This window comes from Myxine glutinosa, chromosome 1 (genome assembly GCF_964187855.1).
Source record: "Myxine glutinosa chromosome 1, kmMyxGlut1.1, whole genome shotgun sequence".
Lineage (NCBI taxonomy): Eukaryota > Metazoa > Chordata > Myxini > Myxiniformes > Myxinidae > Myxine > Myxine glutinosa.
In genome coordinates, this window is record NC_136261.1 from 390,886,938 (window position 1) to 390,909,012 (window position 22,075).

At 43.7% G+C, this 22,075-nt stretch overlaps 2 protein-coding genes across 3 annotated transcripts in view; one reads left to right on the forward strand and one right to left on the reverse strand.

Moving 5' to 3' along the window:
• Positions 1-22,075, forward strand: part of LOC137416504 (synapsin-2) — a 360,597-nt gene that overhangs the window by 182,456 nt on the left and 156,066 nt on the right. For both annotated transcript variants that reach the window (XM_078770286.1, XM_078770287.1), the window contains exon 3: positions 20,448-20,539. In XM_078770286.1, the coding sequence (XP_078626412.1) occupies positions 20,448-20,539 (92 nt within the window). The remainder of the gene's footprint in view (positions 1-20,447; positions 20,540-22,075) is intronic.
• LOC144889570 (uncharacterized) overlaps positions 1-22,075 on the reverse strand; it is a 434,610-nt gene that overhangs the window by 126,060 nt on the left and 286,475 nt on the right. The gene's annotated exons all lie outside the window — the stretch shown is intronic.

Below are 22,075 nucleotides of genomic sequence, written 5' to 3' on the forward strand. Positions count from 1 at the left end.
TATGATGTACTGCTCACCTTTAAGGCTCTTGTAAATGCAAGACTAAAGCTAGAATACCGGTTTTTAAAAATGAACAAGAATTTAACATGTTTTAAAGAAAAGTGGGTTTTTAATGATGTCATATGCACACTTGATGATGATGATTTGATAATAACTTTTCCTTGAGACCATTTTTATTGTGTTTTGTTTCTTTATGACTGAACATAACTGATTTTTTGTACTCTTGTAATAAAAGGAAGAAACAGTCAGTCTCTCTCTCTGTCTCTTTCGCCCTCTGCCGGCTGTTGCGATTTGGGTGTGGCGTCATGGCGGCTGTGAGCAACTGCTCTGTGTTGTGTTAAATCCTTTGTGCGATTTTCTCCTCTCCTGCCCTCCCCTCCCTCTCCTTTTCCATCCTGTGTACTTTGGCATTTTGTTTTCATCCTTTCTACACCTTTGTCTTCGAGAGAGAGAGGATTGAGAGCGGACCCATTTTGGGTGCGGCCGACCGGCTTCGACGCCGCTTTGTAAGCCTTTTTGTGCTTATAATGCGCATTTGTTATTTATTTTAGTACGATTTATTTCGGTTTGGTACCTACTTGTCCGGTTCGGACAAGTGGGGGTGTTAATTCGCTGGGTTGGCGAATACACGCTCTCGGTTAGAGGCGTTCGACAGCTTAACAAGGAAGCATACATTTGTGTGTGTTCCACCCGAAGGAACTTCCACCGAGGACATTGTTTTGTCAGTGGGGAAAATCATCGGTTGTGAGAATGTACGAGCAGCGTCGAGAATGAATCAAAAAGTTGTTGTATTTGTGTCCGATGAAAAATTCGTTCACGATGTTAGTGCGGGATTAACCACAGAGACGGGTCTCTTTGTCTTGGCATCGCCTATGGACACTCCGTCGATGACGGTCGTCATATCTAATGTACCTCCATTTATAACCTGAGATTAGCTGATGTCCGTTTTGTCCCGATACGGAACAGTTATGTCGAAAATCACAATGATTCTGCTCCGGTCTCAGGATGAACGTGTTAAACACGTGATGAGCTTCAGACGGCAGGTGTATATGGTGCTTCCGGATCGAGGCGATGACACGGGGTTAAACATCACGTTCAAGGTAAAGGTGAACAACCATGAGTACCAAATGTATGCGTCATCGGTCTCATTAACATGTTTTCATTGCGGAGCTTTTGGCCACGTCAAAAGGTTTTGTCCGAAGGTATCGTGTGTACGGTGCGGTGAAGCAGGTCATAGTGACGCTGATTGTAAAAGAGATAACACCCCGGTCTCTAACGTATGAAACAAGGTAAACCGAAATACCCGAACGGTTCCTACCGCCGCTCCCTCGCACACGAGGAGTCGGGATAATACTCCTGTCCATGTGCCTGAAAACGACAACACCGCTGATTCGGTGAATAATGAAATAATCCCGGAAAACCCACCTGTTGTGGCAGATGCCACGTGCAGTGAGGAGATGGAAGAAAATCCCATTGTGGTGACAAAAAAACGAAGAGCACCTGGTGCTTGTAACTCCAACATTACTTTGAAAAAGGTATTGTTGGATAAAGACAGTGTGGGTGAAGACGCCCTGAAACGACTTTCTCAGGTGTCCACAAGCTGTATTGACACCAGGGAGAAGGAACCTGAATTAATGAATTCTGAAACGTTATCGGGCAGCACCGAAAATTTGGGAGAAAAAATAGATGGCGAGACTAAAGATGATGGTGAGCTCATTAGTGAGCCGCCACCTTCACTACCTGCTGAGACCGAGCGGAATGGGAATATTTCAGCCCCAAGCTCCTCTTTACCAATGCAAGATCTAAATCATGACACTGGTTCGTCAACTGAGCCAGTGAACATCTCCCTACAGGAGGGTGAAGCCGAGATTTCAGCTCCTGCTGAATATCCCGGGTACCAGAGTGAAGATGACTCTACAATGGAACATTCCAGCAAATCTTCGGACTTGGTTGGAATCAAAATGGGGACGGCGCAGACTGATAAATGTGAGCTTGGCAGAGCTGTTTCTGATTTGTCAGCATCAGATGATGAAGTTGAGATGACTGAGTTGTCTCAATCTTCATCGCATCAGTCATCCATAGCCCCTCAACTTATTATTTCCTTTCTAAATGACACCTACCGACAGCGAAATGTGATTGTAAAAGATCATTTTCCTGATTTTATTTCATTCATCCAAGCTGCAAAGGACATAATTAGGAAGCCGGATGAATTTCATTTAACAAGGTCGCTGTTTCATTGGCTGAGAAAGGCTGTTACAAAAGCAGGGAGCGAGATTTCCCAACAACCACTCACGCCTTTTGATAATCCATGAAAAAAAATCACCTTTGGAACCTTAAATATGAACGGCGGAGGAGCAAGCCAAAACCGCCAGGTTCAGGTGAAAAGTTTATTTGAGCACAAGAGAATTGATGTACTCTTACTCCAGGAAACCCATATAATTCAAAATGCGGAGTAGGACTGGTGTCGCCTCTTTAAGGGACAGTGTTTTTTTAGTAACTTGTCTTCTTCTTCTGCTGTTGTGGCCTTTTTACTCAGACCAGTACTAATACCTGAGTCATGCCTCTTCCAGGAGGTGATTAAAGGCCGGTTTATTTCACTGGAACTGGTCATTAATAATTTTCGGTTTACACTATTCAACGTTTATGCACCAAGTGAGAGTGTGGAACGAAGAGCTTTCTTTTCATCTTTGATTCGACACAGCAGTCGATAGATCTCAATAATTGTATTTGCATGGGGGGTGACTTTAATTGCACCTTTAAACCCAGTATAGACCGAAATACAGCAGAACCTCATCCCGAAGTTCGTACTGATTTGTTAAATTACTTTTCGGCAGTGGGTGTGCTAGATGCATGGAGACTGCATTACCCCCAACAAATCTGAGTATACTTGGGGACGATGTGCCAATGGGAGAATGACCTTCGCTAGACTTGACCGTTGGTACATAAACTCACAGTTCAGGAATGCGGTTATCTCTCCAAATCATTTTCCATCTTTGTTTTCTGATCATCATTTAGTTACCATGGGCCTCTTTTTCCCTCAACCCTTACGCAAAAGTGCATACTGGAAATTCAATACCAGTCTTCTCGAATATGCTTTGTTTAAAGACGCCTTCCGTGCTTTTTGGGCCATCCAACTTTCAAAAAAGCCCTCTTTTTCTTCTTTAGCATTATGGTGGGATAACACAAAAGCTCAGATTAGAGTGTTTTGTCAGCAGTTTGTTTCAAATGAAACTGATGTAAAAAATATAATAATGGCTTGTTTCGAAGCTGATATTATACGGTTAGAGTGTAAACTGGCTAAAGATAATAACAGAAGAGACCACAGGTTATTGGTTGAAAAGAAGGCTCAACTGAGAGAGCTGATTCAGGAGAAAGCAGCAGGCCTGTTAATCAGATTAAGAATAAACAATTTAAAGGTATTAGACACCCGAGACACCCCTAGTAAATCTTTCTTCCAAATGGATTTTGTAAATAAGTCACCCAAAACTTTTTTCTTTGTACTAGACTTTAGGGGAAACATGGTTGCCAACCGTGGAGATGTAAGGTTGTGCATTAGAGAGATTTTTTTCAAAAGTTTATGCAAAACAAAATGATTGTGAGCAAACCATGAAATTTTTAACTTCTCACCTTTCATCCCTAAATGAGCCTCAGTGCCTGGGCCTGGATTCACCAATTACTTTGACTGAGCTAACTTGGCAGAGGATCTCACTAACTGAAATGGACTCGGGGAAAGCTCCTGGGATTGAAGGCCTACCGGCAGAATTGTTCTTGGCTTTTTGGGACCTTTTGGGCCCTGAATTATTGAATGTCCTGGAATCATCCTAAGCTTCAGAAGAGCAAGTGGTGTCGCTGATTCCAAAGACTGGAGATCTACGACAGATAAAGAATTGGCGGCCCGTCTCGTTGTTATGTACGGACTACAAAATAGTGTCAAAAGTGTTGGTCAGTCGGTTGAAGACGGTAATCGGTGATCTAGTCCACCATGATGAGAATTACTGCATCCCAAACAGATCTATTTATGATAATATTTTTTTGATCAGAGATTTAATGGAATGTGATTGCTTGGAAAAAGATTTTGGGATAATATTCCTTGATTTGGAAAGGGCTTTTGATAGTGTTGATCATGTTTTTTTGTATCGTGTGCTAGAAGCATGTGGCTTTGGTGCCAATTTTAAGGCCTCCGTGACTTTGTTGTTCAACAATATATTTAGTTTATTTAAAATAAATAACGAACTCAGTTCTCCGGTACAGGTTCAAAGAGGGGTGAGACGAGGATGCCCGGTTTCTGGGTTATTATTTTCCTTGGTAATGGAATCACTCCTAATTTTATTTCGGAAAAATATTTCAGGAGTGACTGTATCCCCTGGGAGTCCTTCAGTAGTTGTATCGGCTTATGCAGATGATGTCTGTGTGGTTGTTAAGAAGGAGAATGATATCCCTGCACTTGTTGAATATTTAAATCTTTTTTTGCCTCGCTTCTTCTTTGAAGTGTAACTGGGACAAGAGTAAGGCCTTATGGATTCCCTGTCTCAAGAACATTCCACCTAGAACAGTGCTGGTACCACCTGTGCATCTACCAACAAAGTTAAAATGGGTGGAAGACGGAGTCAAATACCTTGGGGTTTTCCTGGGATCTCCACATTACGTCCTCAAAAATTGGGACTGGATTGTTGAGCATGTTAAAAAAAGATTGGGACTGTGGAAACAAGTTCTGCCCCACCTTTCCTACAAAGGCAGGGTTCTAGTGGTTAATAATGTGGTGGCTTCTTCCCTGTGGCATAGGTTTATCTGCCTTCAGCTGCCGGAGGAACTACTAAAGGCAGTGCAGAGGCTACTGGTGGATTTTTTTTTTGTAGTGGTCACCATTGGTTACTACCAAATGTCATATGTAGCCCCTTGTCTGAAGATGGCCAGGGACTGATTGACATAAAAAGTCGTATCATGGCTTTTCAGCTGTGTACCATACAGCAGTTGCTGTACAAGGAACGACTGCCAAGCCGACTTCTGGCCTATCACATGCTGCGAAAAGCAAGCGGGCTTGGATACAGCCTTGAACCTTTCTTAGTCCAACTCCAACATGTCGACACATCTCATCTACCATCATTCTATCAGAGCCTTCTGAATGCCTGGCAAAGCCTTTCGACTAGTCGCCAGCAAGAAACCTATGCTACAAACATGTTTGTGGAAGAACCCCTTTTTTACAACCCGCTTTTTCCTGCAATTTCAAGAAGCCGAGACTTTTATCAACACTTTATTACAGCGGGCATAATCAAAGTGTTGGACCTCCACCATGATTCTGGTTGGGGGTGGAAGTCGGTGCAAGAGATAGCTGATATGACTGGAATATGGTCAAACAGAATAATTGGAAGAGTCCTAAAGGAAATAGTAAGGAAAAGCTTCCAACTTGGACTAAGATGGACCCAGGAAGTTTTGGTGACATCCAATGACTGGCAATTTCCTGGTTTATTGGTACAGCCTAGTCACGGAGACTTGCCCCCAATAAGTGAGGGACAAAACATTTTTCAGAAATGCAGTAGTAAAGACCTGTATCGTTTATGTACTGCAGTTCTGCTTGGGAACTCACCGTTAAATGGAGTGGCCAGGTGGAAAGGGCTAATGCCGGAAGGACTCCCATTGGAGCCTGCATGGGAATCAATATACAGTAAGCTGGTAAGCAAAAGGACAGGTGATCTCCAGTGGCGAATGATACACTGGATCATTCCATCTAATAAATTAGTGAGTCATTTCACGCCCACATCATCGTGTTGCCCGTTCTGTGTTTGCACAGAGGATGTGTTCCATGCGTATGTTGATTGTGCAAGGCTTGTGCCTTTATTTCAATGGCTTGATTACGTGACAGGAAAAATGAATATCACTTTCTCTCTGCGATCATTTATTTTTGGTTTCAATGGTATGAAAGAACATGTATATATGTTGTTTTTGTTTTAGTGGCCACGGCGAAAATGGCAATTTATTTATCGAGGAAGGAAAAACTGAAAGGAAAGCCGATTGGGCAATGTGATGTCATGTTCTTTTTTAATGCCTTGATATCTGCAAGACTCAAACTTGAATTTTGTGTTTCTGAAAGAAAGAAAAGTATTAATGAGTTTATGAACATTTGGTGTTTTGATGGGATCTGCATGGTGCAGGAGAATGAATTAATGATATCGTTACTGATCGCGGTTTAGGATGTTGTTTGCCGAGCGAAGGCTCCGCGACCGAACAGTTGTTCCCCGACTCACCTGATTCACCCAGAACTTTGGCCGTATCGCACCGCAGCTGCCCAATCTGGAAAAGACTAAAACGACGAAATGCAAAGAGGAAAAGGAATAAGACGAGAAGACGGACAGAAGAGTAATTGGATTTATTATACACACAAGCAAAAAGAAAGCAGTCACGTTTATTTACAACACATAAGACGCAGGTGACACAGTGCAAATACTAGCTTATCCAGACTTAATTAAATACCCAGGGAAAAGACACACAGAACAAACTCACGTACACAAGAAGGGTGGAAAGGCAGGAGGTGGATGGCTGAAGGGAGAGGAAGGTCCAAGGGGGTCCTGCAGCACGATCGGTGCGTTTAGCAGCCGCCGTTCCTTCGCGGCCCTGCTCAAAACCGCCGTCCAGGCCCCAAGCGGCTGTTGGGTGTTGTTGCTGCTGTGGCCGCCGCTTGCTTTGCCAGGACTCGTCTGACTCGTCTGGTCCAAACCCTCAACTCAACAACACTCTTGCACGTCTCCCTGTCCAACCACTCTTTCTCTCTTGGTCCAACCACTCTTTCTCTTTCTTGGTCCAACCACTCTTTCTCTTTCTTGGTCCAACCACTCTTTCTCTCTCTTGGTCCACTCACTCCTCACCACCGACTCTTCACCACCGACTCCTCACCACCGACTCTTTACCACCGACTCTTCACCACCGACTCTTTACCACCGACTCTTTATGCTTCTTGCGTGCGCGCCTTTATAGCGCCTCCAGCGATCAAGCCGCCGGCCTTCAGGACATGCCCATCGGTGTGCTCACCTCGGCCCTGGTTGGTCACGCGACCCTCTGGCTCCGCCCTTGATGACGAGGGGCGGGCACGCCCCTCTTCCCCGACCCGAGCACATGTTCAATGGTGGTTTTGGAGGGGATGTAATTGGCAATCGAGGCTTGGCAATGACGAAAGGGGATGTGAAAGGAAATGGAGATTTTGGGGATGGGAATGAAAGGGGATCTATTCTCTTTCACTGGTGCAATGGAGTACTTCAATTAATGGGAGACACAGCCTTACCCTAAAACACAGAATAAGATATAACTATCGAACAGGGGTATTCTATTATTGGCTGACGTGTATGCTTGTGGACTAATTATGGGATGCCCTTTCACCTTTACACAGCTCCGGAGGCAGGGGGCGCAGAATCTATCTATAATTCCAGCAATCTCTGTGTGTGTGTGTGTGTGTCTGTGTGTCTGTGTGTGTGTTTGTTTGTTTGTCTGTGACCGCTGTTTCTCGACAACCACGTGTCCGATATACTTTAAACTTGCCAGGTATATTGCTGGGGACCCGAGGATGTGCCTTTTCAAGGTTTCATATTAATCGGACAAGTAGTTACCGAGCTATGTCCAAAAAACGATTCAACCAATCAGAGAGCAGCGAGCTATCACGTGTGCCGAACGTGCCGAACAGACTCTGCCTCGGACGGCACATTTGAGAGCGTATTCATTTATTTCACGTTGGCAAACTATGTTGGCGTTAAACTATGTTTTAAAACTAATTAAAACTAATTTGCGATTCTTTCGCTTTCCTGCGCGTTTGTGCACGCTATGGCGATTTCTTTACCAAACTCTGCAAGCCGTTCGCTTTGGACCAAACCATTTCATGTAAATAGAGGGGGGGGGGATTGTCACCGTACTCGCAAGCCGTTCGCTTTGGACCAAACCATTTCATGTAAATAGAGGGGGGGGATTGTCACCGTACTCGCAAGCCGTTCGCTTTGGACCAAACCATTTCATGTAAATAGAGGGGGGGGATATAATTTTAGATATAGATATAGTACGGGCATGCCCTAGTAAACAATAATAATAATAATAAAGCACACAATCAAAAAAATATACAGTCCTCATATCCGCAACAATATATTTGTAGGTTTGTTGGGATTGAATCAGTGTGTGGTCGGTTTTTCTGTTGTTGTTTTTCTTTTCTGGTTCATTGTACTGTTTTGAATTCCTTTCCTGTCATTATCTTTTTTTCTTTTTCTGTGTTTTCTATGATTGTGCTTGTATTGAATAGTATCTTCATCGACTGGCTTGTATTTTTATATTTTTGTAATAAAAAGTCTCTCTCTCTCTCTCACTCTCTGTCTCACTCCCACCCACTTGTTAACCTGATATACCAACAGCCCACGGTTCTCCCCTTTGATCGATCCGCTGCGGCTGGCAGACATATTGCTCCGAGTGAACTGTTCGCAACATGCAAAGAATGCAATGTTACCCAAAATGTCATACAATCTCTTCAAATATAAAAACCCTTCCTAAAATCATCTATTGGGGAGTTAATTTATTCCATCTGCAATATTGGTGAATATTTGTATCCATACTCCTACCCCTTCCCAATGCTCGTTCTCACAAACATGGACAACAAAAATCCAATTCCTCACCTATTGGAAGTAATTATTTTTTCATTATCCTTTTTCAACTGAGTACCTTTATAAAGTACGAGCCAGGTACCCATGCTCCGCATGGGTGGGGAGCCAAAGGCAAACAAAGAATGTGGAAACGAATGTGGTACCATGGAACCAATAAATTCCATACTCCTGTGCCACCTTTTGTCGCACGTCAGACATCGAAAGCAGGTTCATGAAAGACTTTTTAAAAAACGGTGAATGGGAAACCATGAACCAATAAATTCCACATTCCTGTGCCACCTGTAGTTGAACATCAAGCATGGGCAGCAGGTTTGCGAAGGACATGCACAAAAAACGTACCTGTCTGAATGGTTATATCGCCAGTCAATGGCGAATCTGCATATGGCGATCCGCGAATGTCATGGTTAGAAAGTAGAAACCCTCCCGTCATTTTCTCATTAATTTGAACTCAATATCTCTATTTTAATTCCAAAACAGCATCATTCCAATCACAAGTTAAGTAGCATTAATATAAAAATAAACTTTTACCAATACTCGTGGCATAGACAACTATGCGGATCTTCACCAAAATTGAATAGATTCTTCCTTGTCACACACCCAACCGGTCCACCAAGTTTCGTCCAAATACGTCCATAACTTTTTGAGATATCCTGCTATGTATTGTTTTTGGCCCTCTCTCCCAATGTGAAGAATCACATTTAAAATTCTAGTAGCCGAATCCGGATCTTCACCAAAATCTAATCATTTCGTCATTGTCACACACGCTACCTCTCTGCCAAATTTCGTCCCAATCTGTCCTCAACTTTTTCAGATATCTTGTTCACAAACAGAAAGACAGACAGACAGGGGTGAAAACATAACCTCCTTCCACCTTTAGTGGCGGAGGTAAATATTTAAATCCGTGCTGACATTACATCCGGATATGGAGCAGTTCAGTTCGGTTCAAAATTCAAAATCGTAATTGTATTAATCCAATTCCAAACAGCATAACTCCAATCATAAATTGATACTATAACAAAATACTGTGATAAATCACGATTGTATTGAGATATTATCAAACCAGCTCATTAACGTCGTGTGTTCACTTTCAGAATCAGAGCAGCTCGGTATCGAGGCAATTTCAAAATCATAATTTTATTGAGGAATTTATGAAACCTCCTACCTACCTTACAACATCCGCTGGGACTCCAAAACGTTCCTCAGGAGGTTTGCCACGACTAGCCCCAAAACTGAGGGAGTAGTTTGGGGACGGATGGACACTGCTGTTTTATAATATAGACTAGCGTGACTCGGTGCGCTATGTGCCCCTCACCACATGTCGTTTCAGAGGCGTAGGCATCTTTTACCATTTCGGTGTATTTTGGGTTTCATGGTGTTTTGGGTCTTCAGGGCCATTTGGGTCTTCAGGGCCATTTGGGTCTTCAGGGTCTTTTGGATCCTCTGGGCCTTTAAGGGTATTTTGGGTCTTTGAGGTGTTTTGGGTCTTAAGGGTCTTTTGGGTATTGAGGGTCTTCGGTGTCTTTTGGGTCTTCTGGGTCTTCAGGGGCTTTTGGGTCTTAAGGTTCTTTTGGTTCTTCTTGGTCTTTAAGTGTCTTTGGGTCTTCCGGGTATTTATGGTCTTCGGCATCTTTTGGGTCTTTGGGGTCTTTTAGGTCTTTGGGGTCTTTTGGGTCTTCGGGGTCTTCTGGGTCTTCAGGGTGTTTTGGGTCTTCGGTGTGTTTTGGGTCTTCAGGGTGTTTTTGGTCTTCGGGGTGTTTTGGGTCTTCGGGGTGTTTTGGGTCTTCGGGGTGTTTTGGGTCTTCGGGGTGTTTTGGGTCTTCGGGGTGTTTTGGGTCTTCGGGGTGTTTTGGGTCTTCGGGGTATTTTGGGTCTTCGGGGTGTTTTGGGTCTTCGGGGTGTTTTGGGTCTTCGGGGTGTTTTGGGTCTTTGGGATGTTTTGGGTCTTTGGGGTGTTTTGGGTCTTCGGGTATTCAGGGTCTTTGGGTATTCAGGGTCTTTTTGAGCCTCAGGGCCTTGAAGGGTATTTGGGGTCTTTGGTGGTCTTCAGGGTATTTTGGGTCTTCAAGGGTCTTGGTGGTCTGAAGGGTCTTGGGGGATTTAAAGGGTCATCAAAGGTCTGAGGGGTCTCAGCAGTCTTTACGCAATTAAGAGGGTTAATTAAGAGGGTTGGATCTTAATTGAAGAGGAAGAAGAAGTTTTTGGCGCATATAAACATACATACATACATAGCGAACCATATACATTTGCTCTATATTATAATAATAATAATAATAATAATATGTACTTTTAGAATGTGAGTACATCTATAAAGTATGTACTATTAGAATGTGAGTACATCTATAAAGTATGTACTATTAGAATGTGAGTACATCTATAAAGTATATACATTTAGAATGTGAGTATGTCAATAAAGTATGTGCAATTAGAATGTGAGTATGTCTATAAAGTATGTACAATTTTAATGTGAGTATGTCAATAAAGTATGTACTAATAGAATGTGAGTATGTCTTTAAAGTATGTGCAATTAGAATGTGACTATGTCTATAAAGTATGTTCAATTAGAATGTGAGTAGGTCTATAAAGTATGTCCTATTAGAATGTGAGTATGTCAATAAAGTATGTACTATTAGAATGTGAGTATGTCTTTAAAGTATGTGCAATTAGAATGTGACTATGTCTATAAAGTATGTTCAATTAGAATGTGAGTACGTCTATAAAGTATGTCCTATTAGAATGTGAGTATGTCAATAAAGTATGTACTATTAGAATGTGACTATGTCAATAAAGTATGCACAATTAGAATGTGAGTATGTCTATAAAGTTTGTACTATTAGAATGGAAGTATGTCTATAAAGTATGGGCAATTACAATGTCAGTATGTCTATAAAGTATGTGTTTTTGGAAAATGAGTGTGTCTATAAATTAGGTACTATTAGAATGTGATTACATCAATAAATTAGGTACTATTAGAACGTGAGTACATCTATAAAGTATGTACTATTAGAATATGACTGCATCTATAAAGTATGTACTATTAGAATGTGAGTGCATCTATAAAGTATTGTCATGTCCCCGGGGTTAAGACCCCAAGAGAACGAATGGCTGAAACAAGCTTAAACTCCGAGGCGTATACCCAACTTGGCGGTATTATCTGTTCACGCATGCGGGAAGGCTCAAGACCTTATATGATCGGACGCACACACAGGGGTTATCCGATCCCCACAGATGCAGAAACGAATATCTGGGCACGACAAAGAAATGCAATAAATAATGGATTTAATGAAGATAAATGCAAGAGTAATAAAAACAAAATAAATGGTGAGGTGAAACTAAATTCTAACTGAGGGACCCTCCAGGCGGACACAGAGACCCGGCAAGGGAAGACAAATAAAAGAAAATGTGTTTGTGTGGTGCATTGGCTGGTACTCAGCCTGGCGTCCACAATTGGCCCTTGAAAGCCTTGTGGGCGTCGAATGGGGGTCACCGCGCTTGGAGCGCACAAGATGGCGCGCAGTCGCACCCGCAGCAGCCACCGACCCATGGAGTGGTGGCAAAAATCCCTCCTCCTCCAATCGTCACGATCCATCCGCTCCGACCACTCACCTCGCTAGTGCGTACCACTCAAAGCACAACAGCCTCTGCCAAAGGCACAAGGAGAGCGTTATAAAATGCGACCGTCCACTATCAAAGGCAGGACCAGAGAGCAAGATGGCGCAACAGCTTCTCTTTTCCTCCAGCTCTCGAATGTTCCACGATGACGTCACACTCTGTCCAATCACTGAGCACTGCTCAATCACAAAGGCCGGGGCGTTGCCTTCCCGTTACGATTGGTCGGGGTGCGGAGTTTAATCTCTTTTCGGGAATGTTTGGATGACGTCGAATGCCGTGAGACGGGGTTTGACTGGCTCGATCGGCAAATGTGTCGGGTTTGTCGGGGCTGGCGGCGCTTTGAGCGACTGAGTCCATTTGTTATAGTTGTTGTAATGGCTAGCAGCCATTTTGGATGCAATAACAACGAAGGGAAAATCACAGGGCAATTACACACTGTGGTTTATCCTTAATTACAAGCCCTACCTAATTAGCATAGCTCCACACCTCGTATGGAGACACATACAATCTTACCCGGACTATCGACACTACTTAGATACATCGAGGTGGGTTCTTCTTCTTTGCGACACTCGGAGCATGCTAATTTATAAGATTCTATCTCGGCCAAGGTTTTTTTTGTTTGTTTGTTTTTTGTTGTTGTATACTGAATCGAGGCTCGTGAAAGAGCTAACATTTATTTCACAAACAAATCAACCAGACAAACAAAATATATAAAAAGAGGGAGCGGAAGACAAGATGGGGCGAGAAGAGGAAGCACACAAACATAACATTTGAGAGCAGGGAGATGTGTGGGAGGGAGAGGGCTTGGGGGGAGGAGGCGTGGGAAGGGGGGGGGGGGGGTGGGAGAAGTATAAAACACAAGGACACCAAGGAATTCCCGGACAGAAGTTGGTATTTCAAAAAAGTGGATTTGGGGTGAAATTAGTGGGGGTAGAAAAGATCAAGGTTTTGGATGGGGGAAGATAAGAGATGGTGGTGAACAGCTGTTTTAAAGACCTGCAGGGTGGAGTGGGATTGAAGAGAGTGAGGGAGTTTGTTCCAGAGGCGGGAGAAAAGGGAGTGAAGGTGAGCAGAGAGTCTTGATTTTGGCAGTTTAACCATAAGAGGGTTGCAGGCAGATCTTGTGCGACCTGTAGGAATATTTGGGGGACAGAGCCCAGAGAGAGCTGGGGGGGCAAGGCCAGAGAGGAGTCGGTAGAAGACGGAAAGACCACCAACCTGCCTGCGGTGAGTGAGTGAAAGGCCCTTGAAGTTAGCTTCATCGCGAGAGATTCCAATGATTCTGAACGCTTTGGTTTCAACAGTGTGATGACGAGCTAGGTGTGAGGCAGGAGCACCAGCCCAGAGGGGAGAGCAGTATTCCATTGAGCTGTGGATGAAAGCCTTGTATGTGGTGAGGAGCTCAGGTGTGCCAAGGAAGGACTTCGCACGACTGAGGATGCCCAGTCGGCGACTGGCTTTGGAGGCCAGATTTGAAATGTGGTTTTCCCAGGAAAGATCATGGCACATAGTGAGACCCAAAAGCTTGAGTGACAGAACTTCGTGGAGAGGATTATTCAGAAAGTGGATGGGAGGGTTGTCCAGTCGGTCTTTTCGGAGAGACATCGTAAGAGTGTGAGATTTGTCAGGATTGAAAGACATGTTCCACTTGTTTGCCCAGTCTGTGATTTTGTCCAGGTCTGCAGAGAGTGAGGAGGCTGCAGACTGCCGATCTGAGGGATGAGGAATGGAGCGACAGAGAGTAGAGTCATCAGCAAAGAGATAGAGAGGATTTTCAAGAGAGTCAGAGAGATCATTGATGAAGACCAGAAAAAGCACAGGACCCAGAACACTGCTTTGTGGAACTCCAGCCTGAACAGGAAGAGGAGATGAGAGAAACCCATTCAGGGCCACACGTTGACTACGACTAGAGAGGAAGTCTGCCAGCCATGCGTGGAGATTTCCATGGATACCAAAGGAGGAGAGTTTGGTGAGCAGCGCGGGCTTCCAGACCGTATCGAAGGCACGGGATATTTCAAGGGAGACAGCTCTAATTTCCTGTTTTGCATTGAGGACCTCCATCCATTGTTGAAAAAGCAGAAGCAGCATATCCAGAGTAGAGTGACCAGGTCTGAAACCAAATTGATGATCAGAGCTCAAGCCATTGGATAAGAGGAAAGATTTCATATCTGAAGCAATGATGGATTCCATGACTTTCCTGATAATTGGGAGAAGGCTGATTGGTCTGTAGTTGCTAGGATCTGTTTTTGCACCTTTTTCTGCAAAGCGGTGATGTTGGCTGATTTCCAAGCAGATGGCAGATGACCTTGAGCAAAAGAGAGGGTGAAGAGAACAGAGAGAGGGAGTGAAAGAGCAGAAAAACAGGATTTTAGGACCCGTGGGCTGATGCCGTCAGTTCCAGTTGCAGAATCAGAGTCGAGGGTTGACAGAAACTTTTCCACCTTGTCAGGAGGAAAGGACACAGAGTCCAGGAGCAGCTGGGTACGACTGGGTACGGTGGGTACAGAGAGGGATGGGTTTGGGACACAAGATGTAGAGGCAAACACAGAGTTGACGCATTCAGCTTTTTCACGTGCAGAGTCAGCCGTGTCGCCATTTGAGGTGAGGGAGGGGATGGAGGGGGAACAAACACCAGAAACAGATTTGCCCAGACGCCACCAGGGTTTGGAAGAGGGAGACAGATAAGAGAGTTCGGTCTTGAGAACAGAGAGATATTGTTTCCTGGCTCTCCTAAAGGTGGACACACACTTGTTTCGGGCTTTGTGAAAGGAAATGAGATTTCCTTCCGTTGGATTTGCTTTCCAGGAGACGAAAGCAAGTTGTTTCTGGGCAACAGCCTCACCACAAGATTCCGTGTGCCATGGACGGGAGGAATGGTATGACAACTGAAGACGAGATGGGATAAATCTGTGCATGAGAGAGAGCAATTTACTTTGGAAGAATTCCCAGGATGAGTTGATGTCAGAGGCATTAGAGATGGGAGACCAGTCCAGATGATTGATGGCTGCTTGAAGACCGTGCCAGTTGGCCTGAGTGAAATGCCAGACTCGTCGATGCTGAGGAGGCTCTCTGAGATAGGTCAGAGAGATGTCCACTTTAACAAGCACATGATCAGAAGAACCGATTGAAGCAGAAGAAGAGCAGCAGACATTTGCAGGGAAGTTAGTCATAACCAAGTCCAGAAGAGAAGATGCTCCGTTGACTGAGATCCGGGTCGGGAAATTGACAGATTGTGTCGGTCCCAGTGAGTCGCAGAAGTCCTTTGCTGAAGAGCCATGGCTGGTGAGAGAGGTACCCACACCCAGCCAACTGGCATGGTGACAATTGAAATCACCACATATGAGGAAGAGAGAGTTGGGATGGGTAGATAGAAGTTGGTCCATATTATCAGACAGCGAGATGTAGATGGAGTCATCACTGTTTGGTGGACGGTACAACACACATATGAACAAAAGGTGGGAGCGAAGGGGCAGCCGTAGCCAAAGGTATTCCTGGGGGTGAGGTGGAGAGAGGGCAGTGCAGGGCGAGTGAGGAAGAGAGTTTTTTTTATAAAGATAGCAACCCCACCTCCAGGACGAGGCTCAGGTCTATCATACCAGAGGAGGGAGTAACCTGGGAGAGATACCAAGGAATCAGAGACATCATGAAAGAGGAAAGTTTCTGTTAAGCAGATCACGTCTGGTTTGTCAGAAGCAACCTGTATGGAGAGATCAGTCAAGTTTGAGCGAAAGCCCCGCATGTTTGAGGTCCATACCGTTAATGAAGAGGAAGGGGGAACATCGGATACAGAACAGGGGGGGGGGTGGGGTAGGGTAAGATGTGGAAGAGGAGGAAGAGGTAGGGAGAGCTGTTGAAGGTGTGTCAGAGATTTCAGAATAGCTTGGAGAAAGGGAAGAATGGGGAAACAAAAGGTTTGATGGTGATTGGGTGAGGCACAGTGAGGTGTTATTTGAGGAGGGGGAAGAGTGAGGCAGAAGGTTGGGGGAGATGAAGGTGAAAGTTGGAAGGGGGGAAGAAGCGGGGAGGACGCTTTGAGGAGGAGGGGTGAGAGGAGGAGGTCTTGGAGGGGAGGAGCGAGGGAGAGTCTCGGAGGGGCGGGGTGTGGGGGGCGTTTAGGAGGGAAGGGGCAAGGGGGGAGATTTGAAGGGATGGGTTATGTGGACGATTTGGAGGGGAGGGGCAAGGGGGAAGATTTGAAAGAGATGGGTGATGGGGAAGATTTGGAGGGGAGGGGCAAGGGGGTAGATTTGGAGGGGAGGGGTGATGGGGAAGTTTTGGAAGGAAGGGGTGATGGGGAAGATTTGGAGGGGAGGGGCAAGGGGGAAGATTTGAAAGGGATGGGTGATGGGGAAGATTTGGAGGGGAGGGGCAAGGGGGAATATTTGAAAGATATGGGTGATGGGGAAGATTTGGAGGGGAGTGGCAAGGGGGTAGATTTAGAGGGGAGGGGTGATGGGGAAGTTTTGGAGGGGAGGGGTGATGGGGAAGTTTTGGATGGGAGGGGTGATGGGGAAGTTTTCGAGGGAAGGGGTGATGGGGAAGATTTGGAGGGGAGGGGCAAGGGGAAAGATTTGAAAGGGATGGGTGATGGGGAAGATTTGGAGGGGAGGGGCAAGGGGGAATATTTGAAAGAGATGGGTGATGGGGAAGATTTGGAGGGGAGGGGCAATGGGGTCGATTTGGAGGGGAGGGGTGACGGGGAAGTTTTGGAGGGGAGGGGTGATGGGGAAGTTTTGGAGGGAAGGGGTGATGGGGAAGATTTGGAGGGGAGGGGCAAGGGGGAATATTTGAAAGGGATGGGTGATGGGGAAGATTTGGAGGGGAGGGGCAAGGGGGAATATTTGAAAGAGATGGGTGATGGGGAAGATTTGGAGGGGAGGGGCAAGGGGGTAGATTTGGAGGGGAGGGGTAATGGGGAAGTTTTGGAGGGGAGGGGTGATGGGGAAGTTTTGGAGGGAAGGGGTGATGGGGAGGATTTGAAGGGGAGGGGCAAGGGGAAAGATTTGAAAGGGATGTGTGATGGGGAAGATTTGGAGGGGAGGGGCAAGGGGGAATATTTGAAAGAGATGGGTGATGGGGAAGATTTGGAGGGGAGGGGCAAGGGGGTATATTTGGAGGGGAGGGGTGATGGGGAAGTTTTGGAGGGAAGGGTTGATGGGGAAGATTTGGAGGGGAGGGGTGAGATTGGATTTTGAAAAGTGTACGATTAATGGGAAACGAACATTTATTGCAAAATGAGTTTCTTGAGACCTTCGAGTCCGTTTGAGGACGCTGAAGGAGGGGTGGAGTGCAGGAGAGTTTCGGGAATGTAGAAAAGATGAACTGTAAGGGATGGAATTTTTTTTTGGAATGAATAGATTTGGTGAGCAAGTCGAAAGCATCCTTTTATAGAAGAAGAAGAAAAAGGTGTTATAATAAACGACAGAATACAGTTCTTCAGGGGAAAGTTTAAACATTTTTCATCATCATCATCATCATCATCATTTCATCCATAAATCCATACCCCAACAACATAACAGTATGTACTATTAAAATGTGAGTATGTGTGTTAAGCACATTGATGATAAAACCACTTGCACACAAGCACCACACAAAATAAACCATACAAAGGAAGTCCTGGTGAGGGTCTGCCATCTCTGATTGCTCTTTCTATTTACCCCGCACGAGAAGTGCAAGGTGGGGTTAAACTATTGATTAACTCTGTTTGTCTACCATCTATGATCGAGGAACTACTTAATTTCAATTGAATGTTATATTTTGAACACAAATCGGATCATGAATCGGAACACGAACCTGCAGTTTAGCAGTACTTAGACAAAAGATTACGCCTTCTCGACCAATCAAATTTTCCGCTAGCGCTCTTCGAAAACATCCTTCCGATATCCTTTTTCTCAAGACTGCGTGGGTTAAGGTGTTCTATGAGCTCTATAGTTTGATTTGTGAAGCAGTTACGTCACACTTCGACAAATAATCTTGTCTTCCATCATATGCTGCATGCAGCACATGACTGCAGGTTTGCGGCATTGCGGGTCCGCTCATTTTGATGGATGACCCGCTCATTTATGAATTGCCCCGGATGTGAAACACCAGGATGGGAGTTCATAGTCAGGTCAGAAATCGAACCGAGATTAGACAGCTTAAAGGTTAATATTGCAGAGGAAATAATTAATGAATTTGAAGCACAAACTTTAATTTGTGAGACCTGATGTACCCGATTATTTCATCCCATGAGAGCACCTAACAGCCATTTTTTTTTCAAGGGCCTGACCCACTCACAACATGGAGAGAAAAAGACATAAAATGTCATCGGCCCCATGGTTATAGTAATTTTGCTGTACCGAGTTTGTCGGCCATCTTTGGTTGATTACAAAGCAAAATCTTCTGCATATGTGTACTCTCATGTGCTGTGCCTGTGCCAACTTTGAACAAAATCGGTCCATGCATGTCGAGAAATGGTTGGGGACACGTCCGCGTAACACAATGGCCGCCAGTTGGCCATCTTGGATCTGACCTTGAAATAAATTGACGTGTATACGTAACCCATCATTCATTTTCTCTCTGCCAAGTTTGAACAAAATTGGACCATGCATGTTCAATAAATGGTTGGGTACACGTTTAAGTAACGAAATGGCCGCCAGTCGGCCATCTTGAAGTTGGTCTCGAAAAATACTGACGTGCATATGTAAACCATCATTCATTTTCTGTGTGCAAAGTTTGATCAAAACCGGTAAATGCATGTCCGAGAAATGTTGAGACTGTGTTCAATGAGGGATATTATGCCTCCGCCCCCAAAGGTGGCTGGAGGCATTATGTTTTCAGGTTGACCGTCTGTCCGTATGGGCTAAACCTCGTTTTTCTCAGCAACCACATGTCCAATTGAGACGAAACTTTCAGGGTAGGAGTGACACCCATGCAGAATGTTTTTATGATAATTGTGACGTCATAGGTCACATGGTATGGCAGCCATCATGGATTAAACGCAAATAATTTTTAAAATATTTCTTGGAAACCGCTGAATGGAAAAATTTGAAACTTGGCACATTGTCAAGTACTTCGAATGGGGAACTACAGCATGATAACGATGGCATCATAGGTGAAGCGGTATACCAGCCAAAAATGTTTTAATGGAATTCCTTGTCCTAAAAGTCTGAAATTGTATGCACATGATCTATGACCCATTTGTATTGAAATATTAAATTTATGACATCATAGGTCACATGGTTCGGCAGCCATAGTGGATGTAACCTAAAACCTTAAAAAAACATCTTCTCCCAAACCACAAAATCGATTGACTCGAAACTTTATGTGGCATTGACTAGGCATGGCGATTAAAAGATGATCACGAAAACATCATTGGTCAGATGGTGTGCCAGTCATATTGGATTGAAGTAAAATATGAAATAATTATATCTCTGAAACCGCTTACCCTATCGATGCGAAATTTTACAAATATCATCTAACACCATTGTTGCATATAGTTTTAAAATTATGATGTCGTAGGTCACGTGGTTTGGCAGCCATCTTGGATAGAAAAAAACTCACCTTATCCGATCAACACGAAACTTCACAAATGAGATCACCTAACCATACATATGCCGAGTGTACATTTTAAAGGTCATATGTCACGTGGTATGGCAGACATATTATCTTGATAGCCGATTTTTTTTTTATCCCTTCTCTGAAACAGCTTCACCAGTCGATGTGAAACCTGTCATGGCTGGTGAAAACGTGATGAAGGGATTTACAGCTACAGCTTCAGCAAAACAGCTGAAGGGATTTAAATCAAACTTGTTTGTTTTTAGGACAGTGAACGAGGGCATCTACCCATTGTGGCACTATGTGGAGGCATATTGGCGACACTCGCATTGTTCTAGTTTACAAAGAAAATGGCCGCAGGTCTACCAGTCGGCCATCTCTGATTAGATCGTAAAATAAAGTGAGGTGCATGTATATGTCATCATCTTCTCTGCTTGTGCCAAGTTTGAACAAAATCGGGCCATGCATCTCCGAGATATGGTTGCGGACGCATGGACAGAAGGATGAGACCCAATCCAATAGCCCCCATTGCGGAAAAGTCCAAAGGCAACTCCGAGATATGGTTATTTTGTTCGGTCATTACGCACAATGCAATACAGTCCCAATAAAAACTTTTTATCATGATTACTTGAAGGTCTAAATCATCCCTTGACTAAAGTGGTTTCATTCCCGCAGGCTGAGTTTTCCGAAATGAACTTGGCAGCCTACGTGGACGGCGGATGTATCGTGGACCTGCAGCTCGTGCGCAACAACACGAAGGTAGTAAGGTACGTCTCCACAAACAACACAAAAGTAATGAGGTAAGTTATATCTCTGCAGCAACAACACTTCAGCCTCCGAAACAGGAAGTTGCAATCTAACCAGAGCAAGTAGAGTTGCCCTTGTGACCGATATCCCTAACTTTTTCACCATTTGAGCTTTGTCATCAAATTTTCACCAAAGCTTTATTGTGATAATATGGAGAAGGCAAATTAATAATTTGGTTAAAAGGTCAAAAGGTCAAAGGTCAGCATCACATAAAATCATCAATTTCCATCCAACTTACTTGAAATTTCAATTTACTATTTGAGTTTTGTCATCAAATTTTCACCAAAGCTTTATTATGATAATATGGAGAATGTAAATTAATAATTTTGGTTAAAAGGTCAAAAGATCAAAGGTCTGCATCGCATAAATCGTCAATTTTCATCCAATTGACCTGAATTTTTAAGAATTTGCATATTGGGTCACTGAATTGGTTCACCAATGAAAAGCTAGAAGCTGATTGTTTGTTTGTTTTAGATAAAAGGTCAAAGGTCAAGGTTGCGTAAAATCACCAATTGTCACCAGATCGACCTGCAATTTAAAGAATTTTCATATCGGGTCAGTGAATTGGTTCACTAATCAAAAGATATGAGCCGATTGTCTTTTTGTAGATCAAACGGTCAAAGGTCAAGTTTGCATAAAATCACCAATTTTCACCTGATTGACCTGAAATTTAAAGAATTCACATATTGGGTCACTAAATTGGTTCACTAATCAAATGTTAGGAGTCTATTGCTTTTTTTTAGATCAAAAGGTCAAAGGTCAAGGTTGCATGTAATCGTCAATTTTCATTCAATTGACCTAAACTTTTAAGAATTTGCATATTGGGTCACATAATTCGTTCACCAATCAAAAGCTACAAGCTGATAAATTTTTTTAGATCAAAAGGTCAAAGCTCAAGGCTGCATAAAATCATCAATTTTCATTTTATATATATTTTTAACTGTTTTCGTTATTTTGAGCATATGGAAGATGGAAATGACAGGACGCGGACAGGCTTTGCATTTTCAGATCAAGTTTGCATAAAATCACCAATTTTCACCTGATTGACCTGAAATTTAAAGAATTTGCATATTGTGTCACTGAATTTGTTCACCAATCAAAAGGTACAAGCCGATTGCTTTTTAGATCAAAAGGTCAAAGGTCAAGTTTACGTAAAATCACCATTTTTCACCTGATTGACCTGAAATTTGAAGAATTTGCATATCGGGTCACTGAATTGGTTCACTAATCAAACGTTAGGAGTCTATTGCTTTTTTAGATCAAAAGGTCAAAGGTCAAGGTTGCAGGAAATAGTCAATTTTCATTCAATTCACCTAAACTTTTAAGAATTCGCATATTGGGTCACATAATTCGTTCACCAATCAAAAGCCAGAATCTGATAGTTTTTTTTAGATCAAAAGGTCAAAGCTCAAGGCTGCATAACATCATCAATTTTCGTTTTATGTATTTTTTAACTATTTTCGTTATTTTGAGCATACGGAAGATGGAAAAGACAG